This window comes from Pan troglodytes, chromosome 9, assembly GCF_028858775.2.
Source record: "Pan troglodytes isolate AG18354 chromosome 9, NHGRI_mPanTro3-v2.0_pri, whole genome shotgun sequence".
Taxonomy (NCBI): domain Eukaryota; kingdom Metazoa; phylum Chordata; class Mammalia; order Primates; family Hominidae; genus Pan; species Pan troglodytes.
In genome coordinates, this window is record NC_072407.2 from 74,323,548 (window position 1) to 74,345,101 (window position 21,554).

General features: G+C 50.1%; 1 protein-coding gene and 1 long non-coding RNA gene across 6 annotated transcripts in view; one reads left to right on the forward strand and one right to left on the reverse strand.

The window, feature by feature from the left end:
• The window catches only part of LOC107967152 (uncharacterized), a 49,635-nt gene extending 37,186 nt beyond the window's left edge, over nt 1-12,449 (forward strand). The window contains exons 3-5 of one of the 2 annotated variants that reach the window (XR_010147274.1): nt 9,871-9,966; nt 10,239-10,435; nt 12,117-12,449. This is a non-coding gene — a long non-coding RNA (uncharacterized LOC107967152). Of the gene's footprint in view, nt 1-9,870; nt 9,967-10,238; nt 10,436-11,643; nt 11,872-12,116 lie in introns of those variants that run through there. The other variant, XR_001707415.4, reaches the window with a different exon arrangement.
• CLPB (ClpB family mitochondrial disaggregase) overlaps nt 2,852-21,554 on the reverse strand; it is a 144,952-nt gene continuing 126,249 nt past the window's right edge. For all 4 annotated transcript variants that reach the window (XM_003951966.6, XM_001174710.7, XM_016921539.4 and 1 more), the window contains 9 exons: nt 18,032-18,109; nt 16,704-16,759; nt 11,809-11,853; nt 11,308-11,469; nt 5,046-5,202; nt 4,167-4,240; nt 3,872-3,991; nt 3,569-3,673; nt 2,852-3,160 (listed from right to left, as the gene is read on the reverse strand). In XM_003951966.6, coding sequence (XP_003952015.1) covers nt 2,912-3,160; nt 3,569-3,673; nt 3,872-3,991; nt 4,167-4,240; nt 5,046-5,202; nt 11,308-11,469; nt 11,809-11,853; nt 16,704-16,759; nt 18,032-18,109 — 1,046 coding nt within the window. In that variant the 3' untranslated portion in view covers nt 2,852-2,911. The remainder of the gene's footprint in view (nt 3,161-3,568; nt 3,674-3,871; nt 3,992-4,166; nt 4,241-5,045; nt 5,203-11,307; nt 11,470-11,808; nt 11,854-16,703; nt 16,760-18,031; nt 18,110-21,554) is intronic.

Below are 21,554 nucleotides of genomic sequence, written 5' to 3' on the forward strand. Positions count from 1 at the left end.
CAAAGTCACCATTAGGCAAGCATAACATTAATACCTGTTATAAGCAAGAATCATTGATGATGGAAATGAAAATCAGTAGGCAAAATTTTAAGGATAAATAAGACATTCACACAGCTTCAAAGTGGAAGATTCTTGTTAATTTCAAAGGGAAAATTCCTAATTTTACAGTGGAGAAACCTGGCACACACCACCTTAGCCATGTGATCAAAGTTACCACCACCTAGTCTGGGTGTGGTGGCTCACGCCTGTAATCTCAGCACTTTGGGAGGCCGAGGTGGGTGGATCACCTGAGGTCAGGAGTTCAAGACCAGCCTGGCCAACATGGCGAAAACCTGTCTCTACTAAAAATACAAACACTAGCTGGGTGTGGTGGTGGGCACCTGCAATCCCAGCTACTCAGGAGGCTGAGGCAGGAGAATCACTTTGAACCCAGGAGGCAGAGGTTGCAGTGAGCCGAGATTGCGCCACTGCACTCCATCCTGGGCGACAGAGCAGGACTCCGTCTCAAAAAAAAACAAAACAAAAAGTTACCACCACCCTCCGCTAGGAGGCACTAAGAATAGCACAGTATCACTTCTGTGGTTGTCTTGGCAAAAATGCAGATCCTCAATCATATCATGTAAAAACATTAAACAAACTAAAACTGGGGAATATTCTATAAAATAACTGGCCTGGACTCTTCCAAAGTATCAAGGTCATGAAAGATAAAGACCGAGAAACTGTCACAGGCTGACAGAGATTAAGGAAACACCACAACAAAATGCAATATGGGACCCTGGACCAGACAAAGGACATCATCGGGAAAACTGGCAAAATTTGAATGTCCGTAGATTAGTTAGTAGTAGTTTATCAATGTTAACTTCCGGTTTTCTTTTTTTGAGACGGAGTCTCACTCTGTCGCCCAGGCTGGAGTGCAGTGGCGTGATTTCAGCTCACTGCAACCTCCGCCTCCTGGGCTCAAGTGATTCTCCTGTCTCAGCCTCCCAAGTAGCTGGGATTACAGGTGGGCACCAGCGGGCCTGGCTAATTTTTGTATTTTTAGTACAGACAGGGTTTCACCATGTTGGCCAGGCTGGTCTCGAACTCCTGACCTCAGGTAATCTGCCTGCCTCAGCCTCCCAAAGTGCTGGAATTACAGGCATGAGCCACCACACCCGGCAATTTCCTGGTTTTGATAAACTACAGTATGGCTTTGTAGGATGTAATCATTGGGAGAAGCTAGATGAAAGATACATGGGAATTTTCTACTATTTCTGCAACTTTCTCTAAGTCTAAAATTATTTCAAAACAAAAAGTAAAAAACAATGAAAAGCAGGCCGGGTCCGGTGGCTCACGCCTGTAATCCCAGCACTTTGGGAGGCCGAGGCAGGTGGATCACAAGGTCAGGAGATTGAGACCATCCTGGCTAACATGGTGAAACCCTGTCTCTACTAAAAATACAAAAAGGTAGCCGGGCGTGGTGGTGGGCACCTGTAGTCCCAGCTACTCGGGAGGCTGAGGCAGGAGAATGGCGTGAACCTGGGAGGCAGAGCTTGCAGTGAGCCGAGATCGCGCCACTGCACTCCAGCTTGGGGGACAGAGTGAGACTCTGTCTCAAAAAAAAAAAAAAAAACAGTCAGTGAGGTAGGGAGCAGCAGCCCCTGAGGGGTAGACAGTGATCCAAGCATCTGCTAGAGCTCACACCCTGGATTCTGACTGCCTCATACCCACCATACTATTAGGACATGCTTCCATTACCCAAGGGACTTTGATTCCTGGCCCCATTCTCTGCTTCCTGAAAGACTAGCTAACACTACGCAAGGGTTCCATGAAGGGCCTGTGGGGGAAGGTGGGTGGACTGCTTATCAGCAGTGGCTACTGTAGATGATGCCCAAGGATGCACCAGGCCTTACTGTGCCTGGCTAAGGTGGGCTTGAAACATTGGCTGGTCTGTGAAATGCCCTTGGGGGACGGTGTCCAGACCCTCTGCTTTGTGACTAACATGCAGACTGAATAAACTGCATGTTTATTCCAGGCTTGTTTAGCTGGACGAGCAGTACAGACAGGGCTGAGGCTGACTCCATGGCCATGTGGGCAGAGGTCAAACCCATGATCTCTCTTCCTACAGCTTCCTAATGTCTGCGATGTTAGTCTTTTGAAGGAGGCCCCCACAGAGCTGAGCTTGCTTGGTTATCTGGGACTGCTCCTCAGTCTGAGTAGGGGAGGGTAATGAACCAGTCAGGCCTCCTCCTGGAGGTGCCCAACACTGGCCTAGTCCCCAAGGCTGAAGAAACATGGTCTGGCCTGACCCCAGGACGTGGGGTGAGGAGGAACACTGGGCATAATATAGTAGCGGAAACAGGCAAGCCTCTATGGGTCCCTTCCCCTTAGAATTTTAGGGTAGGGAACAAGGAGGCTACAGACTAAATTGCAGAACTATCTGCACCTGGGCCTCTGAGCTCTTCCTCCACTCCCAGTGGAGCCATTCTGGGGACTGAGTTGCATGAGGACTAGCAGAGGGTGGCAGTTCAGTCTGGTCCCTGTCTTCTTCCAGCCAGCTGTGTTCTTAGCTGCCATACTTCTGAGCTTCCTGGGAACATGAGAAAGTCTGGCGACTATGGGGGATGGGGATCATTCTGAAGGAAATAAGGGACCTCCATCCCTCCTTGCCTTGAAGGGGGTGGAAAGGCAGCTCCTCTCCTGAAGGCTTGTTAGCAGGTTATGGGCCCACAACAAAGGGGCCAGAGTAGGGCGAAATTCCTCCTTCAGGTTTTGGGGCTGAGAAGGGGTCTTCATGGGCTGTGAGGAGGTAAGCAGGCCTGAGACTGGGTAGAGATGGGAGCGGCATGAGGGGAAGGTAAGTCAGTCGCCATGCCACAGCCAAGGGGCCTTTATTGGATGGTGAGGGCACATAGGAGCAGGCAGGTGGCTGCTAGATGGTGTTGCACACCTTCTCAGGGTGCAGTGGTGCCCGGATGTCCAGTCTGCGAGTCTTGCTGTCCTTGTCGATGATCTCCAGACGCAGCTTGGGGAGGCGCTTCTCAGCCTGGGGTGAGGGCAGTTCTGGGCTTTTGAGTAGCTGCTTGTCTGAGTCCTCCACTGTGATGCGCAAAGTACAGCCCCCTGGCAGCAGGTCCTGCTCATAGGCTGCTGCCAGCTGGTTCACCACACGGCGTTCTACCTGTCGGTGGGGAGGTGAAGTGGTCACTCCCTCGGCCTGGACCCAGCTTGGAGGCCGGCCTCCATCACTTACTGCTAGGGCAACTCAGAGACCTCCTTTGAGCCTGAGCCTCAGCTTTCTCATTTGCCAATTGGGGCTAATAACAGCTAGCTCGCAGGACTGTGCTCAAGTTTCTGAGGCTCCCAGCCCAGTTCCCTGGTCCTAGTGGGGTTCATACTGGGCTACCCTCCAGCAGGGGTTTTACTTGGTGATCATGTGTTTATGGTTCTGAATGGGCATCCACTCTGGGTGTGAATAATTCCAGCAACCAAGCTATAGGGAGGCAGGCTGAGAGCTCAGGGACTGGGTCTGGGGGGCCCTGGGGAGGGAGGTGTGGAGGCGCCTCATTTCTCAGGCTCCTGTGCTCACCTCATGTTTGATGGAGCGGGCGCCATAGTGCACATTGTAGCCGTCGACCAGCACATCTGCCACCTCGCGGTCCCAGAGCAGCGTGATGTTGTGCCTTTGCTTGGCCTGAGATGGGTCAGATAGAAGCATGCCTGCATGTGGCCCACTGCTTTCCATCTCTTGCCACTCTGGCCTGAGGCCAGGGCCACTGGCCCCACACCACTGTGCTCCACCTTTTATGTGTGTGGGGGTGCCCCCAGTCCAGTGTTCCAGATTTCCAGTGGCTGGCTATCCCGCCCCCACCCATGGGCAGTTCCCTCTTACTCTCTTGGCCCAGAAGTTTAGTTCCTTGTTGACGAGTTGGATGAGCTCCGAGTGGCAGAAGGGGAGGAAGTAGACGATCTCATTGATCCGTCCCAGAAACTCATCCCTCCGGAAGTGAGCCTGAAGGGCCAGGTTAGGGGTGGGATGAGCTCAGTGACCCAGAGCGGGTTAGGGAAATTACCAGACACCAGGGGAAGACTGGGGAAATTATGGGGCTTCCAGATCTTTAGGATGGCTAAGATCACCCTCCCCCAACCTTAGGCTCCAGCAGGAAGTGCCAAGAAAGACCTCTTACTTTCAGGATAGGGCGAATCACATTCTCCTTGAAGTTCTTTGAGATGGTGATCTTGTCACTTATCTGGACATCCCCTGTGGAGAAGAATCATAAACTGCTTATTCCCCACATTCAGGGAGCTTTGGGGGCTGTGCCTGCCCCTTGGCCTGCCCATGGAAAGAGCCCTGGTCCTGTCCGTCTGTGTGGTCCTGGTCAAGGTCTAAGGCTCTCTGGGCTTCAGCCTGGTCTCCTCCTCTGACCAGGCACTTTCTGAGGCCTTTCCAGCTCTCAAGTGTATGAAGTCTGCGATTCCTCAGGGTGGGAGTTGTGTGAGGGAGGGAGAGGAAAGAGGAGAGGAAACGTCAGGATTAAGACTTGAGTCCTGACTTGGAGGAAGGGGGCTGCAGGGCTCGATCTTGAATGGAAAAGGTGACAGACACAGCTTCCTGCTGGATGTGCTCCTTTTTTTCAGCACTCTCCATGGCCCACCTACGCAGGAAGCTGCCCTGGGTGAACAAGGCTGTGTCCACTGCCATAGAGTTTTCGATCTGCTGTCCCCTTCTTGCACCAAAGCATCTGTGTCTCTTGCATGTGCGTCTCCTCAGTCCCCTAAGACACTGAGCAGCTTCTGGCCCCCCACCCTGGTGTAGCTCTGTCTATTCCTGCCTGGAGCCCTCTTATCACCCAACAGACTTGAGGCTTTCTTGAAGTGGGGTCTCTGTCTCTTTTGTCTCAACCCCCACTACTTGGTATGGTGTCTGATATCTGCTCAGTGTCAGCTAGGGACAGAGCTGCCCACTAGAACCTTCACCTGGGCCCAGGGCCCCAATCCCATCCTTCCCCAGGAGATAGGCTGGTGGCTTGGTCACTGGACCAGACTGCTCAGGTCAGCCGCCATACCCAGGTTTTCGGCAATACGGTTACGGCTCATCTCCAAAGCTTCCTGCCTCAGCTGCAGCGCGTGCTGTGCGATCTCGTCGCTGGCCACATTGGAGGTCATGATGAAGATGGCGTCCTTGCAATCAATGGTCTTCCCTTTTCCATCTGTCAGCCGGCCCTGGGAAGGGAAGGAAGGGAGTGTACAGTCAGGGAGCTATGTGCCTGGGCAGGCCTTAGCACTCTCAGTTCTCACCTCCTTCAGGAGGCCTCCCCAGAGCCCTGTGTCTCCCTCCAGACCCAGCAGCCAGCTGCTTCCTCTTCTGGGTTCTCCGAGCACTAGACTTGCACCTTGGCTGCTGTGCTCACCGCCCTGCGCTGCAACTGCTCTCCCTACTGAGTGCCTCCAGGTGAGGCTGTAGTTGCTCTCTGGCAACTCTTGGGGCACCCAACTATCCCTGGCATCCAGAAGTCAGTCACAGTTAGCCATTCATTTGTGCAACCAACACATTTTTTGGAGGCCCGCTGTGGGCCAGGATCTGTGGTGGGGTACTGGGGTCCCATTGAGCCTACAACATGCTCCCAGTATAGAGAAGCAGTGACATACAGGAAACAAGCACTGACCATCCAATATGTTAAGTATGATGATAAAGGGAAGCCCAGCATGCTGCAGGAATTCAGAGGAGGGTAATTTACATGGCTACTGTCAGGACTAGATGTGGTTATCTGGTGAAAATTCTTAGTAAACCATGCTGTTCAAATGTTCAGAGCTGCTATTACTGTAGTAGGTGATATATAATGAAACAGGACAACCTCTTTTATCTTTGGAGCTGTCGCCTGGCCTAACAGGGATAAAAAATGAGATTGCTTCTTTAACCACCTTGGGAAGTTTCCTTGGAATCTTCAGCTCTTTCTAGAAGGGACAAAGGAGGCATCTATACTGGAGAAAGATGCACCAAAGAAGGAGAAAAGGAGCAAACAGTATAGGGCAGAGACAGAAGAATGATAAAAGTACAGTGTTCTGGGACCAATCAGTTGAAGGGTACAGAGCCCCGCTCACTCAGCGAACCTCAAGGGCATGACCATACAACAGCACTTTATATCATTTATAACAAAAGCAATGATCAGGGACTCCTTGAGAGCAAGCAATAGAGTGACAATGCCGAACACGGACAGGGACTTCTACTTTCATCACAGATGCTCTGCTTAGTGCTTTTTGTGTACAACCCCACTCCTTCTACTAGGAAAGGGCTCCTTGACAACAGAGGCTGGGTCTTGTTCATCACTGTGTCCCAGAACAGCGTCCGGTACAGAGTAGGTGTTTGACACCTGCTTGCTGGAGGCTGGAATCTTCACATCCACCCTTGGAGGTAGGTGCAGTTAGGACCCCTACAAAGAAACTGAGGCTCAGAAAGGATCATAACTTGTTCGAGGTTTCACAGCTAGGATACAGTAGAGGCGAGACTTGAACTATCTGACCTCAGAGCCCATGCCCTTCCTCTGCACCAGGCTACAGAGGTCAGACCAATGGTGCTGGATGAATGAGGCCTTGTGCTATTTTCTTTCCTTCGACAGAATTTTCTCAGAATTCTGCCAAATTCAGTTTGATCCTCACTGGAGAGATGCAACTGGGACAGGTGCTAGGGAGGAGATCTACCTGAGATTTCTTGTGGGAAGCAGAGAAAGCACAGCTCCCGCCAAGCCAGAAACCATGGCTCTGGGGATATACATCACTGACCTCAACCTGTTGGCTCCTGCCTGAGCCAGGGATGCTGGGCCCTGCCCGAGCTTCAGGGTTAGCCCTTGCTTCTAAAGCCAGTGTAATGGTAAACCCAGTCCCGCTCCTTAGGAGCAAAGTAGAAAGGACTGTGCGTCAACCGAGCTAGCTTACTGCATGCTGGGTGTAGTTTCTAGCCTTGCTTTCCACTGGACCTTGGCAGAGGCCTTTGAGAAACTGTTAATTCCCAAAGGGTCTATACACAAGGGGCCTGGTAATCCACATCCTGGAGCTGGTCACTCTGCTGTCCCTGCCTTGGGGCAGGAAAAGGGAAGCAAGGGTGCAAGCAGATGTCCTTGAGCTTTTACCAGCAGCTTTTCACTCTCACCCCACTGCTTATGGGTTCTAATCTAACAGATCCACTGAGGGCAGTTCTAGTTTTGGGGACCAGGTGTGTGTGTGTGTGTGTGTGTGTGACATGTCCAAGCATGTGCATATGACTGTGTGTGTGTTCCATACTCACTTTGCAGAGCTCATCCCTAAGGACTGGGTTCACACACTGCTATACTGGCCAGAGCAATAACCTAGCAGCAATTTCATTCTCAGAGATCAAAGCTCTGCTCATAACTGGGCCTGAGGATGGGTCCCAGGTGGGTGAGGGGAGCAGGTGCAGTGCACGACTGACCCAAAGGGTGACTTTCAGTGCTCATGTCTCCTCCTCAGTTTCCTTAGCAATAAAGATGTGTCTCAAACAGGAAGCTGTCCGTGCCTCACCTCCCTCTAACAACCAGAGCGTGCACATCTTGGGTGGGGCTTGAATGCTCACCCCAGGGTTATGGGGCTGCTTTCCCACTGTCTCACGTATGACTCCTTGGTGGGAGGAGTGGGGGCTGGGCTCTCTGGGGACTAGTCTCTTTCTGGGACTTCTGCCCTGGGGTCACCTGTGAGTGGCCAGCATTAGTCCTGCTTGGTGCTTTGATGAGAGCAATAGGGTTCTTACTTTTCTGGGCCCAGGCTTGGGAGAACTGGACTGGGTAGGGATGAGGCTGCTTCCCTCACACCTCCAGCCTGGATTAGGTGCCCCTACAACTCCTGGCACTTGCTGCTTGTCCCTAGTGCAGCATCGACCACAGTGGACTGAACTACTTTTTAGCTGCCTGTCTCCACACTCACTGGTCACGCCGAGGCCAGGGCTGCATCTGTTTTGTCAGTGTCCCCTCTACCCCACACAGTGCCTCATGAATAAATGAATGAGCCACATTCTTTTGGTTTGCTCTTTTTTGTTTTTGAGACAGGGTCTGGCTCTGTTGCCCAGGTTGGAGCGCAGTGGTGCAATCTCTGCTCACTGCAACCTCAGCCTCTGAGGCTCAAGCCACCCTCCCACCTCAGCCTCCTGAGTAGTGAGGACTACAGGCACACGTCACTATGCCCAGCTGATTTTTGTATTTTTTGTAGAGACAAGGTTTTGCCATGTTGCCCAAGCTGGTCTCGAACCCCTGAATTCAAGTGATCTGCCCACCTCGGCCTTCCAAAGTGCTGGGATTACAGGTGTGACCCACCATGCCTGGCCTGGTTTTGCCTCCTACTTCTCTGGCGAGTCTGTCTTGACTTCCCTGATAGGTCCCAAGGCTCTGTGTATAGCCCTCTTTTCTCTGCACATTATACCTCCCTGGGTTACAGACCTCATCCATTCCTGTGGCTTCCATTAACCTCTCTGGGCTGAAGGATTCCTGAACTGCTATTTTCAGTCAGACCTTTCCTAAACTCCTGACCCATAAAACTGATGAACGGCCTCTTGGCCATCTCCATCTGGATGTCCCTCAGGTATCTCACCTTCAACATTTCCACACCTCAGTGCCTCACCTTCCTCTTCAATCTGCGGCTTCCCACTGTGTTCGCCGCCTTAGCTGATGGCCAACTGGCAGCAGCCAACTGGCCACCCTTGGCTCCTCCTCCTCTCCTCAGTCAACCTTCTAGTAGTTTCTCCAGCCCATGGCCTCCCCAGCTGTAGCTTGGGCTCCCCAGCAGTCTCCTTGTTAATGACCCTCTCCCTTCTCATCCATTCTTTACACAGCTGCCCATGGCATCTTTGTAAAGTGAAAATTTGACTGTTTCTTTCTTGCTTAAAGTCTTTAAAAGGCTCCTTACTCTCTACCAGAGAAATGCAAACTTCTGTGCCTGGCATTTTAACTGGGCCCTGTTTACCTTACCTACCTTGTCTCTAGCACTCTGTCCTTGTTTTCCCTCTGCAATCGAGCAGTACTGACCAGCTGCAGTTCCCTGAGCATGCCAGCCTGTTTCATGCCCTGTACTTTTATACATTAGGTTTCTACTGCCAGCCCCGCCACTCTGTTCACCTAGCACTTACTAACCCTTTGAAGGTTTGCTAACTACTGTTGAATTAAAACTACTATTGAATTAGTCAATACAACATTTCCCCTGACTTTGTGGGCTCTGGGAATGGTTCAAGTGAACATGACAAGGGCCCATCCTCAAAGAGCCTAAATCGAGTAAACCTGGATGGCAGCTTTGGTCAATGGAACCAAGAGCATCAGAAACTATAGTAGGCTGGGGCTGGGGGAAGGGGCGACAACAGCTGCAGGAAGGAATTCCTATCAACCCCTAAAAGGCAGTCAGTGGAGTGAAGTGACGGAGGAGGGGGAGACAGGGCTTCCATGTATGGCTGATTGTACTTCAGTCAGCAGTTGCCTTCTGTTTTTTGGGCCAAGAATGCCATCAGAGGTGCCTCTCCAGGGAGACCAGAGATCAAACAGGCCGCGATGCTCACCCTCCCTGAGCGGCATGGTCCCGTCCCTTGCGTGCTTCACTGAGACGGACCTCGCTCTTTTGGCCCTAGCTGCGTGGCAGTCATTCAAGCTGCAGGATCTAGAACTGGGCTGCCTGGGTTTGAATCCTTGATTCTCTCTCCCCAGGTGCATGACCACAGGTGAATGACTTAATCTTACTTTGCTTCAGTTTCCACATCTGTTCAATGGAGGCCGTAGTAATAGCTAGCTTTGGAGGGTTGTTGAAAGGGTTAAATTGATACACATAAGCCTCTGAAGACAGCGAATGGCACATAAAATGCAAAATGCCAGCTACTACCATGTCTCCTTTCCACCTGTCTACCAGGCAGAGAGCTCCGAGAGGGCACATTCGGGTCTGGTCATAGCTGTGCACTTGAATCCCATCAAGAGGCTGGAATGGAGTAGAGGCCTCAGTGTACACGTGAGTAACCGAGTATGTGACCTCTGAAGGACTGGTCTCTTCTTCCTCAGCAGGAGGTTCAGGGGCAGGGAGCAGCTGAAGGGCTAGGAAGATACAACGGAACGGGCAGGGGCAAGGAGGCTGGGCCAGGTGGGGAAGGCAGTGAGCAGCTGGTAGGAGATCTGGATCTGGATCTTCCTGGCTTGGTACCTGATGTGCTGTTCGGTCTGGAGGAGTCCCCTCCCTGTGGCCTCCTATGACATGGGAAGCAAACCACCTTTTTGTTTTCCTAGGGCTGCAGGAGACTAGGTAGAAAGGTGAGCTGGACTCATGGCCAGGTGCTGGCTAATATAGCCCCTGCATGAGAGAAGAGAGGCCTCATCCCCGGTTCAGTCCTTGGCTCCTCACGCTCTCTTGATGGAGCAGGGCCCCTGAAAAGGTGGAAGTCATCTTCTTCCGTGATTGTAAGCAATCCCTCGCCTGGTTCAAGGTAAACAGTGGTATGGGGGGAGAATTGGGGCTCTGGGATCAGACATATCTGCAGCCCAATCTTGGCTCTTTACACAGCAGCTGTGGCCTTAGGCATGTCTTTTATAACCTCTCTGAACCTCAGTTTCTTCATCTGTAAAAAATGAGCTAATTTCTCCCTTGCCTGTTAGGAATTTTTCTACCTACCTTGTGAGGATTAGTGATAATGGCTGTAACGTCTTTAGTACAGGTCTAGTACACAGAAGGTACTGGATAGAAGTAAGCTCTTCTCTCCTTTAGAACTTACCCCTACGAGCAGGGGAACTGGACAGTCTGTGAGAACCCTCAGATTCTCAGAAGAGAAAGGCTCCATGAATCAGAGTATCAGCATCTCACCATTAGCAGCAACAATATTAGCATTTTAAAGAACTGCAGGAGACAATGTTTGGCACACAGGGAGGAACAAGAGCTGTCTGAGGCAGAAGGATTTTTGGGGCTTCTCTGATTCAGCCTCCTCGTTTGTCACATGAGATCTCTGATGCCTACAGATGGGCACTGACTTGCCAAGGCCACAAAGCCAGTCAGGAGCAGAGCTGGAACTAAAAATTCATGTCTCGCTCTCATGGCACCTCTGCCATACCATGTCTCTCTAGAAGGTGGGCTGAGCAGCCACACAATTTCAACTCTTAGGCAGGGCTGGTCTTCCCTTGAGTGCCCCACCCAGGCCCTGGTGCAGAGGGGCTAAGTTGCACCTACTGGATGAATGAATGTACACATGCGGGAGCAGGAAGCCGAGGAATGACCAGCTAGCCTCTGGGCCCTTGCTTTCTGCTGTTCACAGTCCCCCTTATCTCCAGGTGTCCCCCCGCTCCATCCTGGCCCAAGGTGACTCACCTCATCAAACAGCTGCAGCATGATGGTGAGCACATCTGGATGGGCCTTGTCTACTTCATCAAAGAGCACCACAGCATTGGGGCACTGCTTCAACTTCTTGGTCAGCTGGCCACCCTCCTCATGGCCAACGTAGCCTGGTGGGGACCCAATAAACTTGGCCACCTGGTAGAAGGAAGGAAACATGCTAGGAAGGCCTTTCTGTGCTTTTAGTTTCCAACATGGGGCATGCATGGGAAGATGACTTTATACACTATTAAGATTGCCTCTCTCAACAGAGATGATTGGCTGTCCATCTCCTGGTGTGGCAGATAGATCTTCTCTATGTTTATTCTTCAGAGCAAATCCTATGTGAAACAAATCAGTGACCCTGCTGCACACCTGTGCTCCCAACGACAAATCCCAAGGCTGCTGGAATTATCTGAGGCCCAAATGACAAGACCCCGGCAGTCATGCTGACAAGCCCTCCAAACCATGCTTCAATCGAGGACTGTCATCACTCACCTCGTGTCGCTCCTGGAACTCGGACATGTCCAGCCTGATGAAGCCCTGTGTGGAAACAAGCAAGTACCAACTCCGTTTGGAGGCAGGAAAGTGAAGAGAAGGGTTAGGGAGGAGAGCACCTCAACTATCCCCAAGGCTTTCACACCACACCAACACAAGATCTTCTATCTCATGCTCGAGATGTTTTTTTCTGACTTCCTGTCTCCTTTTCTGTGCACTCATTTCCTACGAGTCCCTCATTCTCTTCCTTAAAAGACCCAAATCATGTACCTGACCTTCTAAATCTGACTTGGGGTGTCTTCTTTCAGGGAGGCCTCTCCTGTTCTGATCACCACATCATCCACCCACCCATCCATCCATTCCACGTTTCCTGAGGGCATCCTGTGTGTGCTGGACACCGGAGTTACAACAGGGAACAAGTCTTGGTCTCTGTCCTTAAGGAGCGCCCCATCGAATGGTGCAGACATGGACAAAGTCAGTCACGGTCAGTGTGGACTGTGATGCGAGGGAGGAGAGAAACACTCAGATGGCTCCGGAATGCTTCTCAACTCTGCAAGTCTGTGTGATGCCCGTGTCCCTTTGATTTACTTTTCTTCAAAATGAATATATTTTAAAATGTTTTTACATTTCTTCATTTCATTAAAAAAGATATCCATAACATAGCTTTACAGCCCTTTTCTCTCCACCACAGGGTGTAGGGGTGATTTCCGAGGAAGTGGCCCCATGGGTGAGGGCCATGGTTAGCCCCTGGGGAAGAGAACAGCTTGCATTATGTGATCTGAAGAGTTAACACAGGCAGAGTGCCCACTGGTTTTCAAGAAGCATTACCTGATTAGGGAGCTGTAAAGGCATCCACAGGTGCCCTGTCTAGCCACAGCCAGGACCACAGTTCCCCACAGTCCCCCGGGCTCCTCTCCTACTGGCACATGCCTCCATCTAAGAGACAGGATTCACTGAATCCTGCTTCTCCTGAGAGCCGGTGATGATGGGGGTGCCAAGACCCTCAGCGGGAGGTAGTTATGTCTGAAAATCCAGGGCTATATTCTAGCTTGGCCACTGGTCAGAAATTCACGCCATGATGTACTTTTAGTTCTTTCTCTGTCCTGTCATTCTACAGCTGAGACACAGGGTGGCAAGAAGAACCCTGGGCTGGGAGCCAGGGGGCTCGGGTTCCAGTCCTAGTTCTGCCTGCCTGTGGAGCCTTGGACATGCTGCCTCCCCTTTTTGAGCTGCAGTTTTGTCCTGTGTTACAGAAGGCTCTTGGCTCCTCTCCCTGCCTCATCAGGGGTCTGAGGATCTAATCCAAGAGGTGGGACAGGGCTTAGAGAAGTTATTAAGGCCACATGGGGGAAAGCACTGCTATCAGCACATGGGGCATAAGCCAGAAAGCATTTCCAGAGGGTCCCTAGGCTGCTCAGTCAAGAGATCTGCAGGTTTCAGGATTTACTGGGTATTTACTATGTGCCTGGCAATGTTTTAAGCAAGCTATAAAGGGCTTAGAACATGTACAAGTCTCTGAGGTAAGCACTACTATCATCTCCACTTTACAGATGAGAAAACTAAGTCACAGATTAAAGTAACTTGCTCAAGGTCACCCGCGCTTGGCAATTCAGCTCCAAGTCTGTGCTCTTAGCCATCATGCTACACTGCCTCATAGCTTCCTCTCTGCCAATCAGCTGGGCTCTTGACAGTCTTCACCTTGAAGGGTGCTGAGCTTTGTGTCCAGATGCCAATGAATGTCGGACGACACATGGACTATAGACTCTCGCGCTTACTTATGTCAAGTGACCTGGGTTCTCACCCTAGTTCTTCTAATGATTTGCTATGTAATTTTGAACAAGTTTTTGGGCTTGATTTTCTTGGCCGGAATCATCATTTTGATTTCACATGATCTTAGTGAGGCAAGAACAATAAGAGTAACATCCAACACGTACTGATTGCTTACCACATGCCAAGAACGGCGTTTAACATTTTACATCACTATCTCATTTAACCTTCCGAACAATCCAGTGAGACTGGCACCATTATGGAGCCCACTTTACAGATGAGAAAGCTGATGTAAACAGAGGTCCTGGCCAACTCCACCTAGTAGAGTACAGTTGGGATTTGAACCCAAGCAGCTGGACTCAGATAGTTGTTCTTTATCCCTTATCATATTGCTACTATAACTAAGTCTTTTGGGCTCCACCACCCTACCTTATGATGATATCACAGAACACCATTAAGGTTCCTTCCCAAGGCTTATTAGCTCTAGTAATGAAAGTTAACAGAGCCACTCAATTTGGAAGAAATAGTATACAGGCTAATGAGAGAAAAAAATAAGTTCACAGATCTGATAAAGAAATCATATAAATGTACAAAGAATGCTTCTGAAGCAGCAAGATCTGGAGGTGTCAGTGTCTCTTTACAAATGAAGAAACTAGGGATCAGAGAGCCAGAACCAGAATTCACATCATCAGACTCCAGGCCAGTGCCCATTTCATTTCGTCAGCTGTCTTGGGAGGCAAATTAAAGGGAGCTTCTGTTTGGTAAAAGTCTATTTTACACTGGGCTCTGAGAATGACACTTTCCATACATCACTCTTTGGGTCCCAGGTACACTGGCTACATAGCTTAAAGTCCAGGGCTCTCTTGGATTTTGAAGGCAGGTCTCAAACATGCCTGTCATGTGGCTATAAAGTGTCTACGCAAAACACAGATTCTGTAATGAGTTGACCCACAGGGCTAGCACAGGCAGGAGTTTCATAGAAGCACCACCTATGATTTAAAAATAAAATACATGGTTGTTTTTATGGAGCTTCTCATGCCTCTCATCTCCCAATGTGAAATGGGGACACACTGGCAAGTTTCCAATCCAGCTTCCTAGAGCAGCTGAGAACAACGGTATCTCAGTGAGGAGTTGAGAGACTGGATTGATTCTGGTTTTATTTCTTCCCCTAATAGGTGACCTTAGATAAGCCTAAGAATGCTGTAGGGCCTCAGTTTTCTCATCTGAAAAGTGGGTCTAATTTAGCATCCATGCTATCTTCCCCATAGGATCAAATGGGAGAGTAGATGGGGCACTGCTGTGGTAAGTAGGAAGTGACGAATAAATACAAGTCAAGGAATAGGCACTTGCTGTGTGCTCACCATGATGTGATGACATAAGTGATGAGCACACAGCATCGTCATTTGATGCTCACCATAACCTAAGATATGGGTTGGAGGGCTTTCGCCTTGAGGCAAGAGAGCTGAAACTTCAAGGGGTAAAGTTTACCTGCCTAGGGCCAGTAGAAAGTAGAAGCACCGGAACCTGAAGCAAAGAATGGTTGCTCCAGAGCTCTGTCCACCACAGTGCACTGCCTCCAAGGGTGATGGTGTTACTTCCTTCTGAGTGAGGCATGCAATGAAGGATGCCAACGTCATCCTGCACTGGGGTAAATTTGTCTCCCATTCAGATGTGCCAACTAAAAAATTACTTGCATTATTAGTCTTTTAACAAGCCCCCTCTCCTTTCTACATCAGCAAGTCAGTAGATACTTTCCTTCTACTTCCACTGTGTATGAAGACATATGAAGACAGCTTGGATAAGGAGATTATAATTTGTAATTAAATATTAACCTTTCTGACAGTATTAAAATTAAACCACTCAGAATTCTTCATCCCTAATCAGGTGGTTCCTGCCCGTAACTACATCTTCCCTAATAGTCCTGCTAGTTTATGGCCCTTTCCAGAGTGCTAATTGTTTCAATCGCTGCCAACCTGATGAATTGACTTAAAAATGCTATCTCGGTCGGAGCGCATTAGCATGCTATGCGCTGATTCTTGCTTGCCTGCTTGTCAAGTGGGTCTGCTCCAGGTTTGGTGGAGGCAGAGCACAGCTACTGGCAGAACTAGGGGGAGTTTAAGAGCCTTCAGCCATTTATGAAGCAGAAGGGGGCTCAGGAGGACACAATCTGAGCTACCTTGTTTCTGTGGCTGCCAGTGGGGCAGGCAGGCCAGAAAGAGAACAGGAGTCCAAGACTCTGTGCTGCTGGGGCCACTTGGCTGGCAGAGGCCCAAGAAACTCCTCATTGCCTTGGCCAGGGAGGCTTTCCTTAGAAAGGCAAGAGCATCTGGGGTCTCGGGCAACCTCCTGCCCTGGATGCTGGGAAGGCTGGTAGGAGAATGTTTGGCTTTCAGTGAAATGTTTTTGCACTCTCTCCGAGGACTGCTGTCTCTGTACAAAAGCATTTCCTTTCTCCCTAAAAAGTTAAACTGAGCAGGCCTTGGAAAGCCTGAGTGTGAACAAACAGGGGATGGGGATGGCCCTCTCCTGTGGAGAATCCAGGGCTCTGAGCCATGGAGGAAGGGGGACTATAAGTATCCCAGGCTCAAGACATAAGAAACCATGTTTAAAAGCTCATGCAGGATAGTGAGAGGCAACAAGGCATCCTCTTATTCCCACTTGTTTTCTCCTACAGCCCCCAAGACTCCCATTAGCACAGCCATGACTGCACTGAACAGTAATGTTGTCTTTCTGAAGCTATTTCCCCCTCCAACCTGAGCTCCTTGGAGCAGGGGGAGTGTCTTAATAAATGCTGTATTAGCAGCATCTAGTACAACACCTGCATGGCACAGATGCTTGAAAATGTTGTATGGTAGATCTCACTTTGTTTCCTCAAGAGTCAGGCAGGGCAAGGATTATTATTCCTATTTTACAGATGAAGAAACTGAGGCACAAAGAGGTGGGATAACTTGCCCAAATCTCTGGAGCAACTGGTGGCCAAGTTGGGGCCAGAGCTGAGGTCTGCTTCCTGGGTCAGGGCCCATCTTTTTGATTGCCTATTGCTGAATTCAGAGGGTCAGATTTTTTGGGATAGCAGGAATGGTGAGGTCTCCAAGATCTGCAGATCAGACCTAGGTCCCAGTTCTTACCTTTTTAGCATCTTTGTGCATATATTTGGCTGTCTGCTTGGCCAGCTCTGTTTTTCCTAGTAAGAAAGAAGGGGGAGGTGTTGGGTTAGAACCAGGTGACTAACCGCTGGAATGAAAGAATACTAGAAATGCACGGACACTAGAAAGAATATATTCTATGAATGAGAATGTTGAGGCGCAGAAAGGATCAGCGACTCTCCCACAGTCACCTAGGGAGTTAATGGTGAAGCTGGGACCAAAATCAAAGTCTGCACCTGCATCTTAATTTTTCTGGGATTGGGATTGAGGCCTTTTCTCTGTAGCACCATCCTAAGAGTGACAGGCTGACTTTATAATCCAGAACCAACTTGCTTTTTAAAGCCCAGTACAAACCTCACCTCTCCTAGGAGTACCTGGGCCTCCTGGCTCACTGCCCTGCATCCCTCTCAATACCCACAGTCCTGCCATTTAGCCAGGCCCTGGAACCACATGGCAGATAGAGGGTGGGAGGGGCTGAAGAGTACCTCTCACTGTGGCTTCACGGTCCTTCTTTGTAACACAGAGAAGGAATGACAATACTGAAGTGGGGGCTCTGAAGGGCCATTTGGTGGATGGTAACCTTTGGAAGTCCCTGACTAGTATAAAAGTCAAGTTCTGTAGCATCATGGTCAGGTGGTGGTATCCTTTTGGGGGCCTACATCTGAGGGAGAGGCCCATGAAGATGCTGGGAGGGGAAGAGGAGGAAACTAAACCATGAAATTTCCCATCAGGTTCCCTTCAGGTTCCAGTGCTTCTGGTGGGAGGTGGTAGTGAAGGAATGGGGGGGTTCTGTCAGGGCAGAGAATGAAGGGGTAAGAATGCCTCGGATAATCCAGCCCAACTGGCTAGAAAAATACTCAACCCATCTTACTGCAACCAATTTTGCTATCCACCTGGCACCGTGGTGGTCATTAGGGGCCTTCTTTAGCATTTACAGCTAGGCTGTACTGAACATGGTTGATGTGCTGGGCAGAGGAGGTGGTTCAACTGTTCCCGAAGGGGAGGCTCTGCGCATGCAGAGTGGCTGGACCAGGGTTAATGGGCCCTGAAGGGCCTGGTCCTCCATATGAATCAGTCTTAGCACCACAACTTCCAGAGGGAGGGGCATATTCCAGCTCTTCATAACATGACAGATGGTAACAGAGTCCTCTTTCTTGGTGGCTCTGTAATCTGGAGGCCGTTGTTTTTAGAGCTCAAGTTGACCTAGAGGTGGACCTGCTGACCCTGGCCCGCAGCAGCTGGGGCTGTCAGACTTGGGCCGGGCACTACCCTAGCTCTCTGTCCCCACTGGCTGATCTGCTCCCAATTACCTATTCCAGATGATCCCAAGAAGAGGAAGACCAGAGGGTGTTCTTCATCGTACCAGCCATTCTCCTTCCTCCGGATCGCTATGGCCAAACACACAAGATGGGGGGACAGGGAGGGAGGCAGATAAATCAATGACACAAAAGGCAGGATAATTATCACTAAGTATACAATATGTTTTACTGCTCTGCGCCCACTCAAAGTCCTCACTACCATTAGTGCTGCCTAATCTGATTAGCTGGCAAGGCCCCTAGAGACACGTAATCAGGTTAGCATGGATTTGGAAAGCTGCCCAGAGCAGATTTCGGATAAAGTTTTCCAGGATGAGCACTCAGCGTTGCTAGGGAAACTGAAAGGCGGGTGGATGGTGAATGGAGGTGAAGGGGGTGGGGGACTGGTGAAGGAGAATTCGAGAGGAACTTCTGCTCTCACTGGTTACTCATCTACTCATCGCTAGTGGGACTATGGGCCGCCTCCTATGCAAATACAAGAGGCAGAAAGCCCATGGCAGGCCCTTGGGGATGTGGGGTGTGAGCCCTGGACTCTTTCCTGTCTGGGGAAGCTAAGGTCTGGTCCACTGTCTGGGTCAGAAAGTGGAAACACAGCCAAATGCATTTTCTGGAAGTCAATCAAAGGCAATGTGGAGCTCAGGGCATGGAAGGGGTAAGCCACATGGTTACCAGAGATGCTGATCATAGCCTCCAGTGGTGGAGGGAGTGGGGAGCACGGGGAGTGGGACAGATAGGTACCAGGTTCCTCGGAGGCTCAACTCTGCTAGAGCAAGACCTGACCTCCTCTTCAAGAGGACGTATGTAATTAAGGGCTATGCATTCAATCTGAGAAAACTAAGTGCTTAATTATGGAGTAGGAGAATCAGGCTCAGAAACATTCTCAAGTATACGAGTGGGGGTGGAGTGAGGCAGAACTGCAAGAAGAATCATGCACTGAACATGCTGTATGCTAAGCACAATGGGAAAATTCACCAACAACGTATCTATTCAAGACCCACACAAATACCCGGAGAGGAAAGTAGTATTCTCAACTCCATTATACTGAACACGAAACTGAGGCAACAGATAGAGACTTGCCCAAGTCACACAACTAGTAGATGGCAGAGTTGCTTCTCTCTCTAAACCTGTTGTCTTTTTTTAAAAAAGTAACATATGGCTGCTCAAAAAAGTATGAATTTTGGTTGCACTAATGGAAACACGGCAGTCAGGAGCAGGAAAGAGAGTACTGTGTAATGTCAAGGTCAGTCTGCAAATGGAACAGCATGTCTATCTGGTCCCCAGGGTGTCAGGGGAAAATTAGCTAAGGGATAGATGTCAGAGAACAAGGCCTGGAACACTAGTCAATGGGGAAAGATTTGACAGTGTTTGGGATGTGTCTGCCCATCTTGAGTTGCCAAGATCCTAACTACTATACTGTGTGGTTGGATTTCAAAGAAGCGACTGCAGAGGTCTGGGAAGGTTCTTTGGAAGAGGCAGGACTGGTGATGGATCATGGAGGATGGGCAGGATTTGAAGAGGCAAAGGTGGCCAGCATGTCAGAGGTGGAGAGACAGGAATGATCATGAGGAGTGGTGGGGTGGGACCAGACTGTGAAGGTCTGGAATACTGTTTTAGGAGTTCAGCCTCAAGCCAGTGGTCTTTCTCATCTCGATCTCTAATGTTCCTGCCTAAAATACGACTTTCTCTCTACTTCTGGCCTCAGTAGAAACAGATGGAAGCTGTGCAAATTCACGGACATCAGACTAGCCACTTCTGCCTGCCCAGAAAATGCTCCCTGAGAATCCTGAAAGAGGCCTGAGAAAAAGCTCAGTACAACCTCTCTCCTGGGCAAGAATCCAGATTTTGTCTAAACTAACTGGCCCAGGATCTCTGGAAAGGCTGGCTATAAGGGGAACCCACAGACCTCATAGGTACCTGAATGCTGGGGATGAAGAGGGAAAAGTGCAAGCTTGGCTAAGCGGGGAGTCTCTGGTGTCCAACAGAAACAGGGAGCTGAGAGAGTGGGTATCTGAGGAAGTGAAGATATTGAAACGGCAAAGGCTAGACTTGTGAATACTATGTGTGGACATGTGTGTATGTGTTAGGGCAGGGGTGACAGCAGTGACGTGAAAGGAGCCGTGTTATTCTAAAAGTTGGCTAAATTAAGAGTCTAGGTTGGAAACAAGTTGAGCATGAACTGAGTTCAAGCTTCATGGGGTATTTGGGAAGGCAGATGTACCCAGACATCCCCCTACGTGGGTTCTGCAGGGTATCATGTACCTGGGGTTCTGATCCTGCCTTTTCTTTTAAGGTAGCATCCCAGCCCACAGAGAGCTGCACACTGCTGGGCTGTGCAGTACAAAAACACCATGGAGAATGAGGAATTGAATTATGCCTGGGGCCACTGTTCCCCGCTTCTTTTCTAAGAATGCACCTGGGAGAGAGCTCTTTATAATGCCAGGCAGACTTCACTGCACAGCTGTCCCTGGTCAATTCTGCCCGACCTAGGGCATGAGTCCGGGGTGGGCTTGATGTGGGTCCCCTGTGAAACAGGTGAAATGCCAACCATTAAGCAATTCCAACTCTGGATATTTCTAATAATATCTGAAGAGAAAAACAGCCAAGCAGATGGAGTCTGACAGAATGAAAAATGGTGGCAGCTAGGAAGGACTGGAGAAGGCGGGCCCTAGTGTTTGTGGTTGGCAGGGTGGCTGAGGACCAAGGCTATGGGCCTTGAGGATCCCGTCAGGCCAGAGTAGAGGCTGGGACAGAGACCTGCATGGGCCCACGTGGGAGGTGGCCATAGTTGTTGTTGCTCTCACTGTGGCCAGCAAATGTATTTACAACCGACTCACTTCAACATTTCATTGTTGTCTATAAAGAACTTCTGTAGACATAATTTCATTTCAGCCTTGTGAGGTAAGCAGAACAGGGGACTTGATTTCCATTTTATAGGTGAGGAAACATGCACGCAGAAGTTAGGTGACCTGCTTAAGGTTACAGGGGGAAGAAACAAAGACCCTGGGCTTTACCCTCAGTTCTGGCTTAGCCTGAGCCTGCGCTGTACTATGGGAGCTTAGAGGAAGGTCAGCTCTCCTCCTCTGACTCTCCGCTGCCACAGCACCTCCTCACACCCTGACTCCTTGGAAAACGTTCTCTGTAGTCTTCCAATCTGGCCTGCTCAGCCATTCAGCACATGGCCTCAGGAGCCCCTGTCCCCTAACCCTGTCCTGGTCACTGCTCTTGGGCTAGAGATGGTGTCAGGGCCCTCTGCACAGGCAGCCTGGCTCCCTTCCCTGGCCAGTCCCATCGCCACAAGCTCCAGGCAGGCTGCTCTGCCTCCCAGCAGGTAGTGCTGGGTGCCCACCTGGCTTGTGTTCTGCTTTCTCCTGGCCATGCTTGTCACTACTGGACCATCTGAAAACTCACCTGCAACAGCTCTTTTTGATTCACTCCACTACACCACATCTAGCCATTAACTTGCAGGTCTGTATTCTCTGGCATGCATTCATCTACAGGGTGGTATAGTGGAGAGGGC